Source organism: Hemiscyllium ocellatum, chromosome 10, assembly GCF_020745735.1.
Source record: "Hemiscyllium ocellatum isolate sHemOce1 chromosome 10, sHemOce1.pat.X.cur, whole genome shotgun sequence".
Classification (NCBI taxonomy): domain Eukaryota; kingdom Metazoa; phylum Chordata; class Chondrichthyes; order Orectolobiformes; family Hemiscylliidae; genus Hemiscyllium; species Hemiscyllium ocellatum.
Genome location: NC_083410.1, coordinates 30,721,530 through 30,736,794, shown reverse-complemented (window position 1 = coordinate 30,736,794; position 15,265 = coordinate 30,721,530). Strand labels below are relative to the sequence as shown.

General features: G+C 39.7%; 1 protein-coding gene across 3 annotated transcripts in view; it reads left to right on the top strand.

The window, feature by feature from the left end:
* Positions 1 to 15,265, top strand: part of LOC132819708 (tetratricopeptide repeat protein 7A-like) — a 373,105-nt gene that overhangs the window by 77,139 nt on the left and 280,701 nt on the right. For all 3 annotated transcript variants that reach the window (XR_009645113.1, XM_060831372.1, XM_060831373.1), the window contains 2 exons: positions 384 to 544; positions 4,722 to 4,785. Coding sequence is in view for 2 of the 3 variants with exons in the window: in XM_060831372.1 (XP_060687355.1) it covers positions 384 to 544; positions 4,722 to 4,785 (225 nt within the window). In the remaining variant the exon portion in view is untranslated. The remainder of the gene's footprint in view (positions 1 to 383; positions 545 to 4,721; positions 4,786 to 15,265) is intronic.

Sequence of the window (15,265 nt, the reverse complement as noted above, 5' to 3'; positions counted from 1 at the left end):
TGTACTTTTGAAGGTGAGAGTATCTGAACATTGCTACCATTTTAAAATTGATACAAGAACATAAAATGTTAAGGAATTATGCAAGTTATTTTATATGTCCAAGCTACCTCTTGCATATGAAAGGCGTTATCCATAAACTTGCGTTTATGAATCAAGTCTGCGGGATTTCTTTCCTGACCACAAAATAGTTGGATGAAATTCTAGAGCTTCATTACTTAAGTCTGGCTTGTTTGCTTTCACAGATGTTGTTGTGATGGTCACAGTACCACAGAAACACACATCCATCCCATACTAAATATTTTTATTAAGATATGTTTTGATGCTTTATATTGAAAAATGGGTTGTGGTTCTACTCTAATCAACTCTGTTGTCTTTGCTCCCAGACAATAGCCAAACAACTGGCTGGAGTACTTCTACGAAATCTGTGTGAGGACAGTTATTGGAATCCATTTTCAGAGCCACCTCCTGATCTGATCAAAAGTGAGAAAAATGACCCTTTTCAGATCGCACTAACCACTGGTCCTCAACTGTATCAAGGAGACAAGTATGTGTCTTTACTTATGCATATTGTTTCTTATTCATTCCCAAATTATATGGAGCTGTAAGGAAAGTGCTTATCATTCCCATGAAAAGAATGATAAGCTGATTTCATTCACCGTTGGTTTGGTGAAATAGAATTCACTTCCCATTTATATACTCCCACAAAATGCACCCATATAAAATAAAACTGCAAGTGTTTTACAAAGCCATGTTGTAGTCTTCCTTATGCACGTGTAAACAAAATTAATGTACAACACAATAGTTTGTTACTCTGAACAAGTTGCCGAGCATGCAGCAAACGAACAGCATATTTGCTCCCATTGTTTTGCTGTTTCATTTTTTCCATTTCTTTCAATAATGAATTGAAATTCTGCTTGAAGGGCATGACAATCCTACGCTATTGAGAAGTATCGCATTGCCTACTGCAGCAGAAGGTGTGTGGCTTTGATCTGTGAGTAATGCTGTCACTGTGATTGAGATGTAGCACAAAGATGCAGAGTGAGAAGACATCAGATTCAGTGTCCTAATCTCTGCTGATCTAACTGATCTCAGCCAAGACTGAATTAATTCATTCTAACAATTCACCAACCTGCATTTCCTAGACTCTTGTGAAGGAAGGTTTAGATTAGACTTAGACTTACAGTGTGGAAACAGGCCCTTCGGCCCAACAAGTCCACACCGACCCGCCGAAGCGCAACCCACCCATACCCCTACATTTACCCCTTACCTAACACTACGGGCAATTTAGCTTGGCCAATTCACCTGACCCACACATCTTTGGACTGTGGGAGGAAACCGGAGCACCCGGAGGAAACCCACGCAGACACGGGGAGAACGTGCAAACTCCACGCAGTCAGTCGCCTGAGTCGGGAATTGAACCCGGGTCTACAGGCGCTGTGAGGCAGCAGTGCTAACCACTGTGCCACCGTGCCGCCCACAGCGATCTTTTGACTCTTAACTGCCCTCTAGACAATTAGGGATGGGGATGGGCAATAACCATTAGTCCAGCCAGTGTTGTCTACATCCAGTGAATAAAAGAAAATTTGTCCTTGGCATTCATTATGTCCCAGATATGTCATTTCAGCTTTTGTAAATTCTCATTTTGCAAGATTTAATACCAACCTGGCTGACTATAATTGTTTAAACAAGGTTTCTAACTGTTATATATGTTCTATCCATATACTATGATATCATCTAAGTAAACTATACAATTAGGAATTTTGACTATAACTTTGTTTGTTAATCATTAAGATGTGTCTGGGGAATTTTGAAATCCAAATGGCATAACCAACATTGCTACTATCCATTAGGTGTGACAAAAACAGAAATTTCCTTAGCCCTTCTTGTGAGTGGGCTCTGTCAATATTTTTTTAACAAATCAATTTAAAATCAGAGTGACACATTACCAAGCCTATCAATACAATCTTCTAGTTTGGAAATATGGTACAACACATCTTTGTGATTGCATTCATTTTCCTACACATAATCTAGTTGAACCATCTGACTTAGGGACAAATGCTACTGGAAAGCTACACTGGCTTGGTTAGATAAATTGATTCTCCAACATGTATTGAATTTTCTTTGTTACTTGGACTGTTTCTCTGCGCTTAACCGATATGGGTTTTATTTTATCAAGTTTTGATTACCTACTTCATCATCATGCTTGACTAATGTGATTTACCCAAGTGTATATTTGTATCTCCTGAGCAATCTTACTGTACCTCCCTCTTGCTCTTTCTCCAGGTACAAAAGTACAGTGTCTAAATTCTCTAATATTTCCAAATGTGTTAATCCAATGCCAGGAAGTTTGCTTTGGGAATTGGCCATTTCTCCTTTGCTCTCAACCTTCTTTCTTTTATCTTCCATTCTTCCAATTAGATATGTCATCTTCCTAGCCTTTTAACATATTTTGTAGGGACCACTCAACTTTGCTTTTAATGGCTCACCTTGTAATGGCAACAATATTACAACTTCATCTCCTGCTCCAAAATTTCTAGTTGTCGCATGTTTATCTGGCCATTGTTTCATTTTGTTTTTGTGAAGTTTTCAGATGTTCTTGTGCAACTCGACACGCTTTGCCAACCTTCTGAGAAATGTGAATACATTCTGTAACATTGAAATTAATTTTTCAACCTTATCAATTTATCCCTGAGCAGTTTCAATGGTTTTCATAATTCTATGTCTATAACTTATTCAAATAGACTTTAGTCAGTGGATTCATTTTGAGAATCTCTAGTCGCAAAAAGGAGAAAATGTAAACCTTTATCCTAGTCCTATGGGCACTCCTAGCAATCGCCTTTTGTGAAACCTCTCTAAAGTACCTTGGGTGTGCGGATGGTATGCAGTTGATTTCAGTTATTTATTCACCAAACTACTGGCAATATCCTTGAAAGGTTTTGACGTAAAGCTTGACTCTTAATCTGACTATACTTCCATAGTTAGATCATCAGCAAGTGAAAATGTGTTACTTCTTCCATAGCACCTTAGCTCTGATTTTCCTTCAGGAAATAGCCTCTGGAAATTGATTAGTCATATCCATACTTGTAAGAATACATTCATTTCCAGCTTTTGTTTAGTTATGGTCCTATAAAGCCTACTGGTACATGATTGAATGGTTTCTCAGAAGACAGTACTAGAATTGGGGTTGCTGGTTTAATTACCTATAACTTGATGACTATGGCGTGTTTACAAAACTGCAGAATATCTGTATGCAGTTTTGGCCAATAAAATATGCATTTACAGAAACCTAAGTTTTTTTTTAAATTTCATGTGCTACTCACAATATCTTCTATCTTCCACTACTTCGTGAATGACTGCTCGTTTTTCATTTGTGGTTCTATGAGGAGTCTTTACCTCCTCATCAGCACTCTGTTCTTAAGATAACAGCATTCCAGAACTCCATTGACCTCTACCTCAGTATGAGCTGACTGTGCTAATTTATTTAATTCAGGATTTTTTTTTGCCTCAGTTAGTAATGCTGGATCAAATACTCATAGATTCATACAGCACAGAAAAGTCCTTTTGGCCCATTGGGTTTACACTGACATAACTCCCATCAAAAGTGTGCTAATCCCAATTTCCTAAACTTGACCCATATCTTGAATGTTATGATATTTGAAGCACTCATCCAGATATTGCAATATTTGAGGAGATTTGTAGCTCAGGTTGAGGTTAAGATTGTAAGTTTACTCACTGAGCTGGTAGGTTTGTTCTCAGATGTTTCATCACCATGTTAGATAACATCAACAGTGAGCCTTCACTGAAGTGCTAGTGTTCTGTCCCACGTTGTCTTGGTCTTTAAGGTGGGTGATATCATTTCTGGTTGGTAAATGGGGTCCAAAGCAATGTGTTTATTGATGGAGTTCTGGTATCAATGCCAGACCCCTAGGAATTCCCAAGTGTGTCTCTGTTTAGCCTGTCCTAGGATGGATGTGTTGTCCCAGTCGAAGTGGTGTCCTTCTTCATCTGTGTGTAACAAAACTAGTGATAGTGGGTCATGTATCCTGGTGGCTAGTTTCCTGCCTGTCTGTTGGATGTAGCATTTGTTGCAGTCCTTGTAGGGTATTTTGCATACAACATTTGTTTTTCTGGTTGTTAGTACAGAACCTTTTTAGGTTTATCAGTAGCTGTTTCAGTGTGTTGTAGATTTGTGGGCTACCATGATGCCAAGGGGTTAGAGTATTCTGGTGGTCATCCACGAGATGGTATGTCACTACCATACATCAAAGACATCTGAGTTCCCAGCAGTTGTTCCTGGATACCAAACAAAACTCCCTTCTCAGCCCAAGGGTGTTGAGACTTAGCTAAGTACCCTCATCCTACTGTAGCTTAGATCAGCTAACTTTGCACAGACCAGCATTTAAACTTGGAGCTATCTTGGTCTGTACAAATCAATACCACACCACATGGTGCACTTATCCATTGACCCCTTGAATGTCTGTATGTTTTAATCATCATCAATTGTGCACTGATGTATCAGAGACTAAATGTAAAGATGCTTCACAGCATGCTAATTGAAAGGCACAGAATTAAGTGTTTATGCCATTTTCAAAGAATGTTTTTTTTTATCATTGATGAATCATACATTGTCTCTTTAGTTACTGGCCTTGATCTAACAATGAATGAAAGAAATCAAGAAGTGTGTACTTTGCCTAATTCAGTACATTATTTGTTTTTCTCAGTCTCTTCTGCCCAGAGGACATTGTTGAAGAAGCACTCCTACTTCTTCGTATCAGTGAGTCAATGGTAAGCTACGCTGTTAAGTAAGAACAAAAATTCTAGTTCTTTTTGATGAATCATAAATTTTTCATGCCCTTGGTGTTAGATTTATCAACTGAAGGATCTGGAAAACTCCACTGCATTTTTGATAGAGAGCCTTTTTTTTCCCCATTAAAAAATGCCATGAAACTACAACTCTTTCTCCTATGATGAAACATGTACTGGCTCTGTAGAAACTCTAGTAAATTAGCTTAATTAAGTGGAGTAGAGCTATAACTGTCTGTTAAGGTGTTTTTGGTGCAGTGGTTGAGTCCCTGTTTATGGGCCAGATGTCCTGGGTTCAAGCCCCACCTGTTCCAGAGATGCGAGATAAACTTCTCACGACAGATTATAAATATTTTTAACAATCTTCTGTTGCTATCACTTTGCTCCTCCTGGAAAGTCTGTGAATATTGGGATCGTGGAAAATATTGACCATTGGATGTGATGGCCTGCTATCTTGCTCATGATTGAATAGCCTTTAGTTTTTCAACAGATTTTTGTATCAAGTATAAGTGAAGTACTGAAGGAATCAAAGTATTTGTGGAATTCTTTCCTCGAATGGATCAAGCAGGGTAGGGAAAAAGAAATTCAAAGTTGGAAGGAAAGGAAAAATCGAAAAGGTAGCTGGTAGGGTAGATGGTGACATAATAGTCACCAAATACCACAGTTCGCATCCCACAGGTGGTAACAGAGTGGTGTTCAGTCAGCAAGGAGTAGCCTTGGGAGCACTCAGTATGGACTCCAGACTTCATGAAGTCTCATGCCAACCGATCAGACACTGGCAAAGAAACCTCATACTGATTATCATGCATCACCTCCACTTGGCTGATGGATTAATACACCTGCATGTTGAACAACACTCGGAGAAAGCATTGAACATGGCTTGAAATGTACTCTGGGTGGTGTAATTTGATGTCCATCATGAAGAATGGCATAGTAGCATCACTATTGATGGAGGTAGCCTAGTCCTAAAGGGCATAACTGCTGGACTGTTAGTGAGTGAACTAAAAGTCTGAAAATCTACTGAACCTTGTCTTCACTAATAGATCTATCTATCCACAAAGTTATCGGTAGGAGGGACGACCACACCATCCTTATGAATTGTAACCTGAAAAGTGGAAGAAGTGACAAGACAAGAGTAATAAGATGGTTAAGAAGATTTTTGGGACACTTGCCTTTGTCAGTCGTGGCATAGATTATGAGAGCAGGGAGCTGTTCACAGCTTTGGTTAGGCCATAGTTGGAGTACTGTGTGCAGTTCTGGTCATCACACTATAGGAAGGGTGATCGCACTGGAGCAGTGCAGAATACAGCCTTTGAAAAGCTAAAAGCAATCTTAAGAAATGAACTATGGTAACGAAACCTAACTTTAACAAACCATTTAAATGAGCAGTAGATGGTAGTGATTTGGTGATTGGAGTAGTTCTCTTAAAGGGTGACAAGGTTGGAGTGATGAAGCCAGTGGGTTACTTTTCCAAGAACCGAAAGAACTGCAGATGCTGTAAATCAGAAACAAAAACAGAAGTTGCTGGAAGCACTCAGCAGGTCTGGCAATATGTCTGAAGAGAAATCAGAGTTAACGTTTCAGGTCCAGTGACCCTTCCTTAGAACTTTTTGAGGAAGGGTCACTAGACCTGAAACATTAACTCTGATTTCTATTCATAGATGCTGCCAGACCTGCTGAGCTTTTCCAGTAACTTCTGCTTTTATTTTTCCAAGAAGTTCATTCAACATCAGGCAAGATATTCCACTGAGGAAAAATGGAATTGTCAGGACTTGCAGTTCTCAACATTTTACAGTTTTTATTTGACATGAGAACTATGAGACTTTTTTTTACTGATTGTAATCTGTTAACTTTTATTGGGAGATTTAAGACTAAAACTCTGCGATTGTTATCTCTGGTGCTTGTTATTACAACCTTTTAATATAAAAAATGTATATATTTCAAGTAAAGAAAATATAATTGCTGATGCTTTATCTCAAATGTGGAAAATTTAAGAATGTATAGAGATAAGTTTTAATCGTTTTAAATAAACGTTTGAATTTCACTGTGTTGAGTGATAGTGAGGTTGATTTGGTATGATTTGGCTTACGATCCCTGTGTCATAATAACAAGATATTTATTAATAGTTGTAATGGAAGTTGTATTCAGGGGAAGATTCATTAGTCCATGCAGAAGAAAGGAAAAAAAAAGGATATGCAGGTAGGATTAGGTGAAATGAGACCTGCAAATTGTGTTGAAGATAAACACTGGTATAGACCCATTGAGCCAAATGGCTTCTTTCAGCAGTAATTCTATACACAATTTACCATCACATATTTAACTCGCTAAAGTAGAAATCAATTTTGTTTCTCCATTGGAGGACAGATGTTTAGCAAATGCTTGCGGCCTGGATTCAATGTGTTTAAGTCAGATTGATGCGAGTTTATTTTAGTTTAATTGTGGAGCAACTCCTGTTTCATGTCTGGATTTCTTTTTCAAGAAAATCAATTTCAATTGATCTGATCAGAAGAAAAAAATCATTGCAATCACTAGTGACTATCTTTAAGTATTAGTCACTTGCCTTTTTTAGGATAGTTCATTGATTAAAGAAAAGTGCAGCCGATGCAAAATGTCATATGTTATTGATAAAGTGCGGGTGAATACAACATTGTTAGTGCACAGTGCACTAAAACAAAGGGAATTAATACAAGATGTTTAATCTTGTAATGCTGTGGATTTGCAAGGCTTTTGTTTAACAGCATGTTAAGCAAAGGTTAGATTACTAGCAGGAACTACTAAATATCCATCAATGCATGTGATATACATTTATATTGTGGAACCTTCCAGTGATTAGGATGTCACAATATGATGTTTCTGCCTCTGTGTGGAATGGCTCTGTTTTTAATATGCGGTGCAAAAGGAGGTCATTCAGCCCTTTGTGCCTTAAAAATTAATCCGATAGCTCAGTAAGCTTTTCCTTTTCAAAAATGTCTAGTACCCTTTTGAAAGTTGTTATTGATTTTGCTGCCATCATACTTTTAGTTGGTACATTCCAAATCATTGTAACTCTAACAAAAAAAATCCTTATTTTTTCAGTAGTATTTTTGCCATTTTTTGTAAATATTTTTATTGAGAAAAAGATTTTTAATTTTTTATAAAATTAGACAATTACTACAAAAAAAAAATCATAATATGACAACAATAACAGAAAACAAACCACTGCTCTACTCCACAAACAATTTAGAAGAAAAAAAAGAATAAAGAGAAAAAAAATCCTATGTAAACTACAATTCTTCTGCAGCGTGACCGAGATTGGTTCCAGCCTGGTCCAGGTCTCCTCCCTCGCTGAATTGATCTTCTCTCAGAGTTTCATCAACTCCAAGACCAGGCTCTGCTCCACAGCTAAGTCCTCTGGGGCGTTCGTGGAGGCCAGTGCAGCAGCCATGGGCATGTGCGCTGCTGCAGGGGAGTGCCCTGGTTAGTGCAATCCTCGTTCTCCTTTTCCCTGAGTCATTTTTCTTAATCAATTAAACTAACATACAGCACTTTTGGGGATCCAAAACTACCGATATTTACCACAATGGGTGAGAAAGGAAGGGTGAGTGCCGACCGTGTCTGGGTTCTGGTGCAGTGCTCAGCAAGGCAGACCTATGGGATCACCACCATCTTGGATCTCCCGTATTTTTGCCATTTAGTCATAGATGTGAGCCTCCTGATTATCGTTCTGCCTGCTGCCGAATATAATTTTTAAAATTTATTCTGTCTAAATGGTTGAGGATTATATTTCTAGGGAGAATAATGTTGGTTTCTTTAGTCACTTTACTTGTGAAACTGAAGATTCTCACCTTGACCTCATCTGAGATAGGATGCAAGAAACAGACTTGAACACAGGGACACCATTTTGAATAGCATGGGCAGAGGGTGCTGAAGAGTTGAGTCATCATTAGATTGGAAGTGCACCAAGAGTATTACATTTAACATTTTGAGTTTGACATGATGCTTCATCAAAACAGAATGGTGGGTATACTTTTCTGAGGGCTGCGGGTGCAGGCTGGATGAGCATGATCAGCATACTGCCTGCTGTGAATGGTCAATAGGATGTGTTGATTAACACTGCCTACAAGTCGTTGGGGTATACAGCCTACATACCTGGCATCACACTGGCACTGAACCTCCTATCACATTATTCATTTGTGTGGTGCTGTGCTTTTCCAACACCACTCTTTTTGATTCTGACTCTCCAGCATCTGCTGTCCTCAGTTTCTCTTAGCAACATCATATTTGTGGGGAAAACAAAACACAGCACAAATGGATTTGCTGCATAGTAGCTGAGAGAGACTGCTAGCTTCATCTGTTGCTCAAATTTTTGAGACACCTTCTCCATTTAGGTTTATCTGAAATAAGCTGAGTACTGTTCAGGCCTAAAGATGGTGGATGTAGATTCCCTGTTGAATTTTTGTGAAATGTGTGATAATTTGATCAGATTATCTGTTATCATGCAAGATAATTTTGATATGCAGAAGCTATGGGCCCTGGATAACATTCCAGCAATGGTAGAGTCATCGTCATACAGCATGGAAACAGGCCCTTCATCCCAACTCGTCCATGTCGTTCAGGTTTCTTAAACTGAAGTAGTCCCATTTAGCTGCATTTGGCTCAGATCCCTCTAAACCTTTCCTATCCATAAGTATACTGAGTACTTGTGCTCCAGAACTGGCTGCTCCCCTAGCTAAGCTCTTCTTGCACAGCTACAATACTGGCATCTACCCAACAATAATGAAAATTGCACAAGAATGTCCTGTACATAAAAAGCAAGACAAATCCAACCTGGCCAATTACTGCCTATCAGTGTACTCTCGATCATCAATGAAGCAATGGAAGGTTGTTATCAACAGTGCTATCAAGCACTACCTGCTCAACAATAACCTGCCCAGTAACGCCCAGTTTGGGTTATACCAAGACCACTCAGCTCCTGATCTCATTACAGCCTTGGTTCAAACATGGACAGAAGAGCTGAATTCCAGAAGTGAGGTGGGAGTGAAAGCCCCTGACATCAAAAAGCCCGAGCAAAACTGGAATCAATGGAAATTAGGAAGCAGACTCTCCACTGGTTGGAGTTGTATCTGGCCTGTTGGAGGTTGATTGGTTGTTTGTCATCTCAGCTCCAGGATATCTTGACAGGAGTTCCTCAGGGTAGTGCCATAGGCTCAACCATCTTCATCTGCTTCATCAATCACTTTCCTTCCAACATCAGGTCAGAAGTGGGGATGTTTGCCAATGTTCAACATTATTCACAACTCCCCAGAAACTGAAGCAGTCCATGTTCAAATGTCACAGTGTGGACAACATCCAAGCTTGGGCTGACAAGTGGCAAGTAACATTGGCTCCACAGAAATGCCAGGCAATGCCCATCTCCAATAAGAGACAGTCCAACCACCACTCCTTGACATTTAATGGTGTTACCATCACTGAAACCCCCATCATCAATATCCTGGAGTTTACCATTGAACAGAAAGTCAACTGGGCTCACTATATAAATCCAATATCTACAGGACAAGGACAGAGGCTGGGAATACTGTGTAAAAACAATGACTGCAGATGCTGGAAACCAGATTCTGGATTGGTGGTGCTGGAAGAGCACAGCAGTTCAGCCAGCACTGCTCCTCAGATGCTGCCTGAACTGCTGGGAGTACTGTGGTGAATGACTCACCTTCTGACACCTCAAAACCTGTCCACCATCTACAGGGCACAAGTCAGCAATGTGATGGAATACTCCCCGCTTGCCACAATGGCTGCAGCCCCACAACAATCAAAAGATTGACACCATGTAGGACAAAGCACTCCACTTGATTGGAACCACCCACAAGCATCACTTTCTTCACCTTGGATGTCAACAGCAGCAGAACTATGTACAAGATGCGTTGCAGAAATTCACCAACGATCCATGGACAACATCTTCCAAATCCACTATTGCTTCCAGCTAGAAGAACAAAGGTAGCAGATGCATGGGAATACTACCACCTGCAAGTTTCTCTCCAAACCATTCACCATTCTGACTTGGAAATGTATCACCGTTCCTTCACTTGCTTGATCAGAATCATGTAATGTCCACCCTGAGGGTCTTGAGGGTCAACCTACCGTACATGGGTAGCAGTGATTCAAGAAAACAGCTCACCCCCACCTCCCTCAAGGGCAACTGTTGTTTTGGGTCAGGTGACCCTTCCTCAGAACTGATGGTAGCTTGGAAAACGTGGGTTTTTATACAGAAGATAGGATGAGGAATGGGGTGAGGAGTAAATGATAGGTGGATGGAGCCCAAATAGAGAGAAAAGCAATTGGATAGACAAAGGAGTGAATGATGATCTCTGGCTAGGAGGGTGAATAGTTGTTAATGGAGAGTGTTTGTGGCTAACAATGGGTTGTGTATAATAGCAGACTGTGATTACAAGGCCTGGTGTGTGGGGGTGGGGGGGCTAGGACATAGGAGAGTTCAGACTCTAAAGTTATTGAAGTCGATGTTAGGTCCAGAAGGCTGCAGGGTCCCCAAGTGGAAAATAAAGTGTTTGTCTAGCTAATACCGAGCTTCACTGGAGCACTGCAGCAAGCCTTCTATATATGTAAAATGGGGTTTGCCTTGAGATTATACAATGCTACCAGCTACTTCGATGGCAGATAAAAATCAATCATTAGATGTCCCACAATAAGCATTTGCCAGGTCTGCTAGGCTTGCTTTCAGGGCCTCAGCGTCATTAGGTGACTTGTTGATAAATGATATGTCAAATCTTATATAATGTCCCTTTGTTCAAGTCCGTTTCCTGTGTCCTAGCTCTGAGTGCAAAACAAAAAGCTTCAATTACTTGCCTCTTTTTGGCAATGTTTGTAGTTGAAATCAGTCATCCCTGGAATTAATGTTAATTGTGGCTTCGTTGGTAACACTCTCCTCTGAAATAGAAGGTTTTGTGTTTAAGTGCATAAAAATCCAGACTGATGCTTCAGTGCATTACTGAAGGAGCACTGCACTGTCAGAAGAACTGTCTTTTGGTTGAGATGTTAAACTGAGATGGATGTTTAAAGATCCCAAGGCATTATTTCAAGGAAGAACAGAAGAGGTGTCCTTGGTGTCCTGGTAACATTCACCCCTCAGTTGACAGCACATAACAGCATCTTACTTTCAAATGTCCAGTGATTTATGAACAAACATTAGCACCCACAAGCTGTCCAGCTTCCAGGGAGCCAGTCTCCATTGTTGGCACACAGGAATCCTTTGTTAGCACTTTTGAAACAAAAAACAAATTACCAGACCCTCACTATCAGTGCTTTTTACACTGTTTTCACTTCAAACAACAGGGGAACTTGCTACAGATGAGCTGAGCCAGAGGGTAATGAAGGGTAACTGAGCCAGCAATAGTGTGATATCTGGTCATTATTACATTGTTACAATTGGCAGATTTTGGGGATGTTAGTCTGCAATGCAGATACAACAGAAGCAAAATTATCTTTCTTGGAAAACTGTTCAGCATCTTTCCAACCTTTTCAGATTTTTCCTAAGTGCTCCAGTTGAGGCCTAATTTAGATTTACCATTGTCAGTAGTATCAGGTGAATAGCATACATTGCAAATTTGTTGATATACAGTATGTCAAATGTTGGAGGGCCCTAATGATGCAGTGTTAGTTTCCCAGCCTCTGGATCAGGAGGTCTGGGGTCAAGTCTCACTTGTTCTAGAGGTGTATAACAGCAGCTCTGAACAGGTTGATGAAGGAATATTTATCTCAGATGTTGGATGTTTGTTTTTCATTTTGCCCATTTTTATTGCTTTCAAGTCGAAGAACCAGATTTCTCAACAATTATAAAGACCCTTCCTTCAATGTGGAGCAAGAAATCAGTGTCTTTGTAATCATAAGAAGCTCACCCTGTTTCAGCACCTCCGCATGAAAGATGGGTCACCTTGTGGCCTCATGGCCATTGCATCGATTGACAACATGTCAATATAAATGTGGGATGAATTGCAGCAACTTGAAATCGTGACGATTGCAAGAAACAAATTCTTTTTGATATGATTTTTTTACCTCAAAACACAAGGATCTTTTAAAGTCAGTGAACCGGTCATTCCCACAGGACTTTGTGCACTGTATCTCTTGTTCTGTTACATTCTTTTGCATTGTGAAGACCATATCATATTAATCTTTGTTATTGGATTGAAATGGGAGAATGACTATTATAAGAAAGGATTGTGGAAAGGAGTATTGCACTTTTTAAAAATACCGGATCCTCATTGTACATGTTGTTTACATGGCTGTTTCTTCAAGCAGTGGGGGAGTTTACTACAAATGAGTTAGGGCAAGGAGTGTTTATGAAGGGTGATTCAGTGAGAAACAAATAGTTGATTGGTCTGTGAAGTGGGGGTAACCAGTTGTCAATGACAAAAGAGTTCTGCCTGCCAACAATTGTGATTGGCATCCAGGCAGCAGAACAGCTTGTGGGTGTGAATGTTATTCAGAAGCCATTGGACATCTGAAAGTAAGGAGCTGTCCTTTTCAAGCCTGAAGAAAGTCAGTTTATTTCTCAACAACAGTTGCTGAAAGCAGCTGGGCTTTTAACCAATAAATAAGACATTTTATGGTTGGAACCAGTCGCTGTGAAAATGCCTGAAGAAGGAAGATCAACTCCAAACAATCCAAAAGGATGATCTCAATGAACCATGTGGACAGGGACCATTGAACTGCCTTCCCAATCTTTCCCTCTACCAATAATACCATTTTTTTGTCTGTTTATGTCTGTGTGTGTGTAAGTGGAGTTTTATAAATGAGTTAGAGTTTTAATTTGTAGAGTTAAATATTAATAGCTCACAACTGTTCTTCTATAGTTAGAATTTATTTATTTGTAGTGGACAGTAATTCTCGTTGAGTACAGAAAACCTGGTCTGTGCTTTCTGTCAGCCTGATAAACTGGGGAATCTTGAGTACTTCTTTAAAATTTTCAAAATTTGTGATGGTGCTGTGAATAGTAGAACATAATTTCCAGTGAGGCAAAGCAGTGTAAATACCTGCTGTCTTGTGTTTCCTGCCTCTCTCAAACACTCTCTTTGCACCTATTTGTTCCTGGTCTCTGCCTCCCTTTCTCAACTCTTTACTGTATCTTCCTCTCAAATTTGTCTTGAGCAGTACCATTTTGCATTCTTATGCTTTCTCTTCCACTCTAACCCACTCTGTGCCCAAGTTTTTAGTGCAATTTCTTCAGGTGCTTTGAGTGTTTGATTACATGATTACTTCCACAATGTGACACCAATACTATTGTCGGCACCAAACTTTTTCCTGAGGAGAGAATCTTGCTAGTTACTTTCAACCAGTTGTTTCAGAAGTGCATATATGAATTACTGCCAATGGTCAATTTGGGTTAATTGTAGATATGATTTCTCAGCTTCACTCAAGAGTGCATCAAATGCTTGTCAAGTATCTGACTGGCACTTAATTTGATAGAGCTTCCCTAAAACAGGGTAATGAGGACTGTTGCTAGCTCTCCAGCTAGAGGGTAAGACCCTCTCTTCTCCATTAAATATTGCCCCAGTGGTGGGATTCTGTAAATACCTTTATTTCAAAATAGCTGAAAATGTGTTGCTGGTTAAAGCACAGCAGGTTAGGCAGCATCCAAGGAATAGGAAATTCGACGTTTCGGGCATAAGCCCTTCATCACTCATTCCTGATGAAGGGCTTATGCCCGAAACGTCGAATTTCCTATTCCTTGGATGCTGCCTAACCCGCTGTGCTTTAACCAGCAACACATTTTCAGCTGTGATCTCCAGCATCTGCAGACCTCATTTTTTACCCATTTATTTCAAAATAGTCTGTTACAGTTTTTGCAAGGAGATAACGTTTCTCCAGTGAAGTCTGTGTAAGGATCTCATAGATTTTAAAGAACAGGTTTACAATTTTGTTACTTAGAGTGCACAGAAAAGATTGCACCCTTAGTTTTTATTGCATCCTCAACTGTATCAATTAAGCCCTGTTGAATATTTCAAGAAGAATATCTATTTATTAAGTATGTAAGTTAGTTCGCTGAGGTGGAACGTTTGTTTTCAGATGTTTCATCACCATAATAGATAAGGTCATCAGTGAGAGTCTCCGGTGATGCGCTGGTGGTATATCCCGCCTCTATTTATAGGTCATAGTTTCTTAAGTTGTGTGATGTCATTTCTGGATTTTTTTCAAGGGAATGTTGTTGTGTTTATTGATGGAGTTCTGGTTAAAATCCCATGCCTCTAAGAATTCTTATGCATGTCTTTGTTTCGCCTGTCCTAGGACATGTGTGTTGTCCCAATCAAAGTGGTGCCCTTCTTTGTCTGTATGAATCGAAACTAATGATAGTGGGTCATGTCTTTTGGTGGCCAGTTGATGTTCATGTATCCTGGGATTCTAACAAGAACTCCATCAATAAACACATTGATTTAGATCCCATTTATGTTCCCTTGAAAAAAAGAACCGGAAA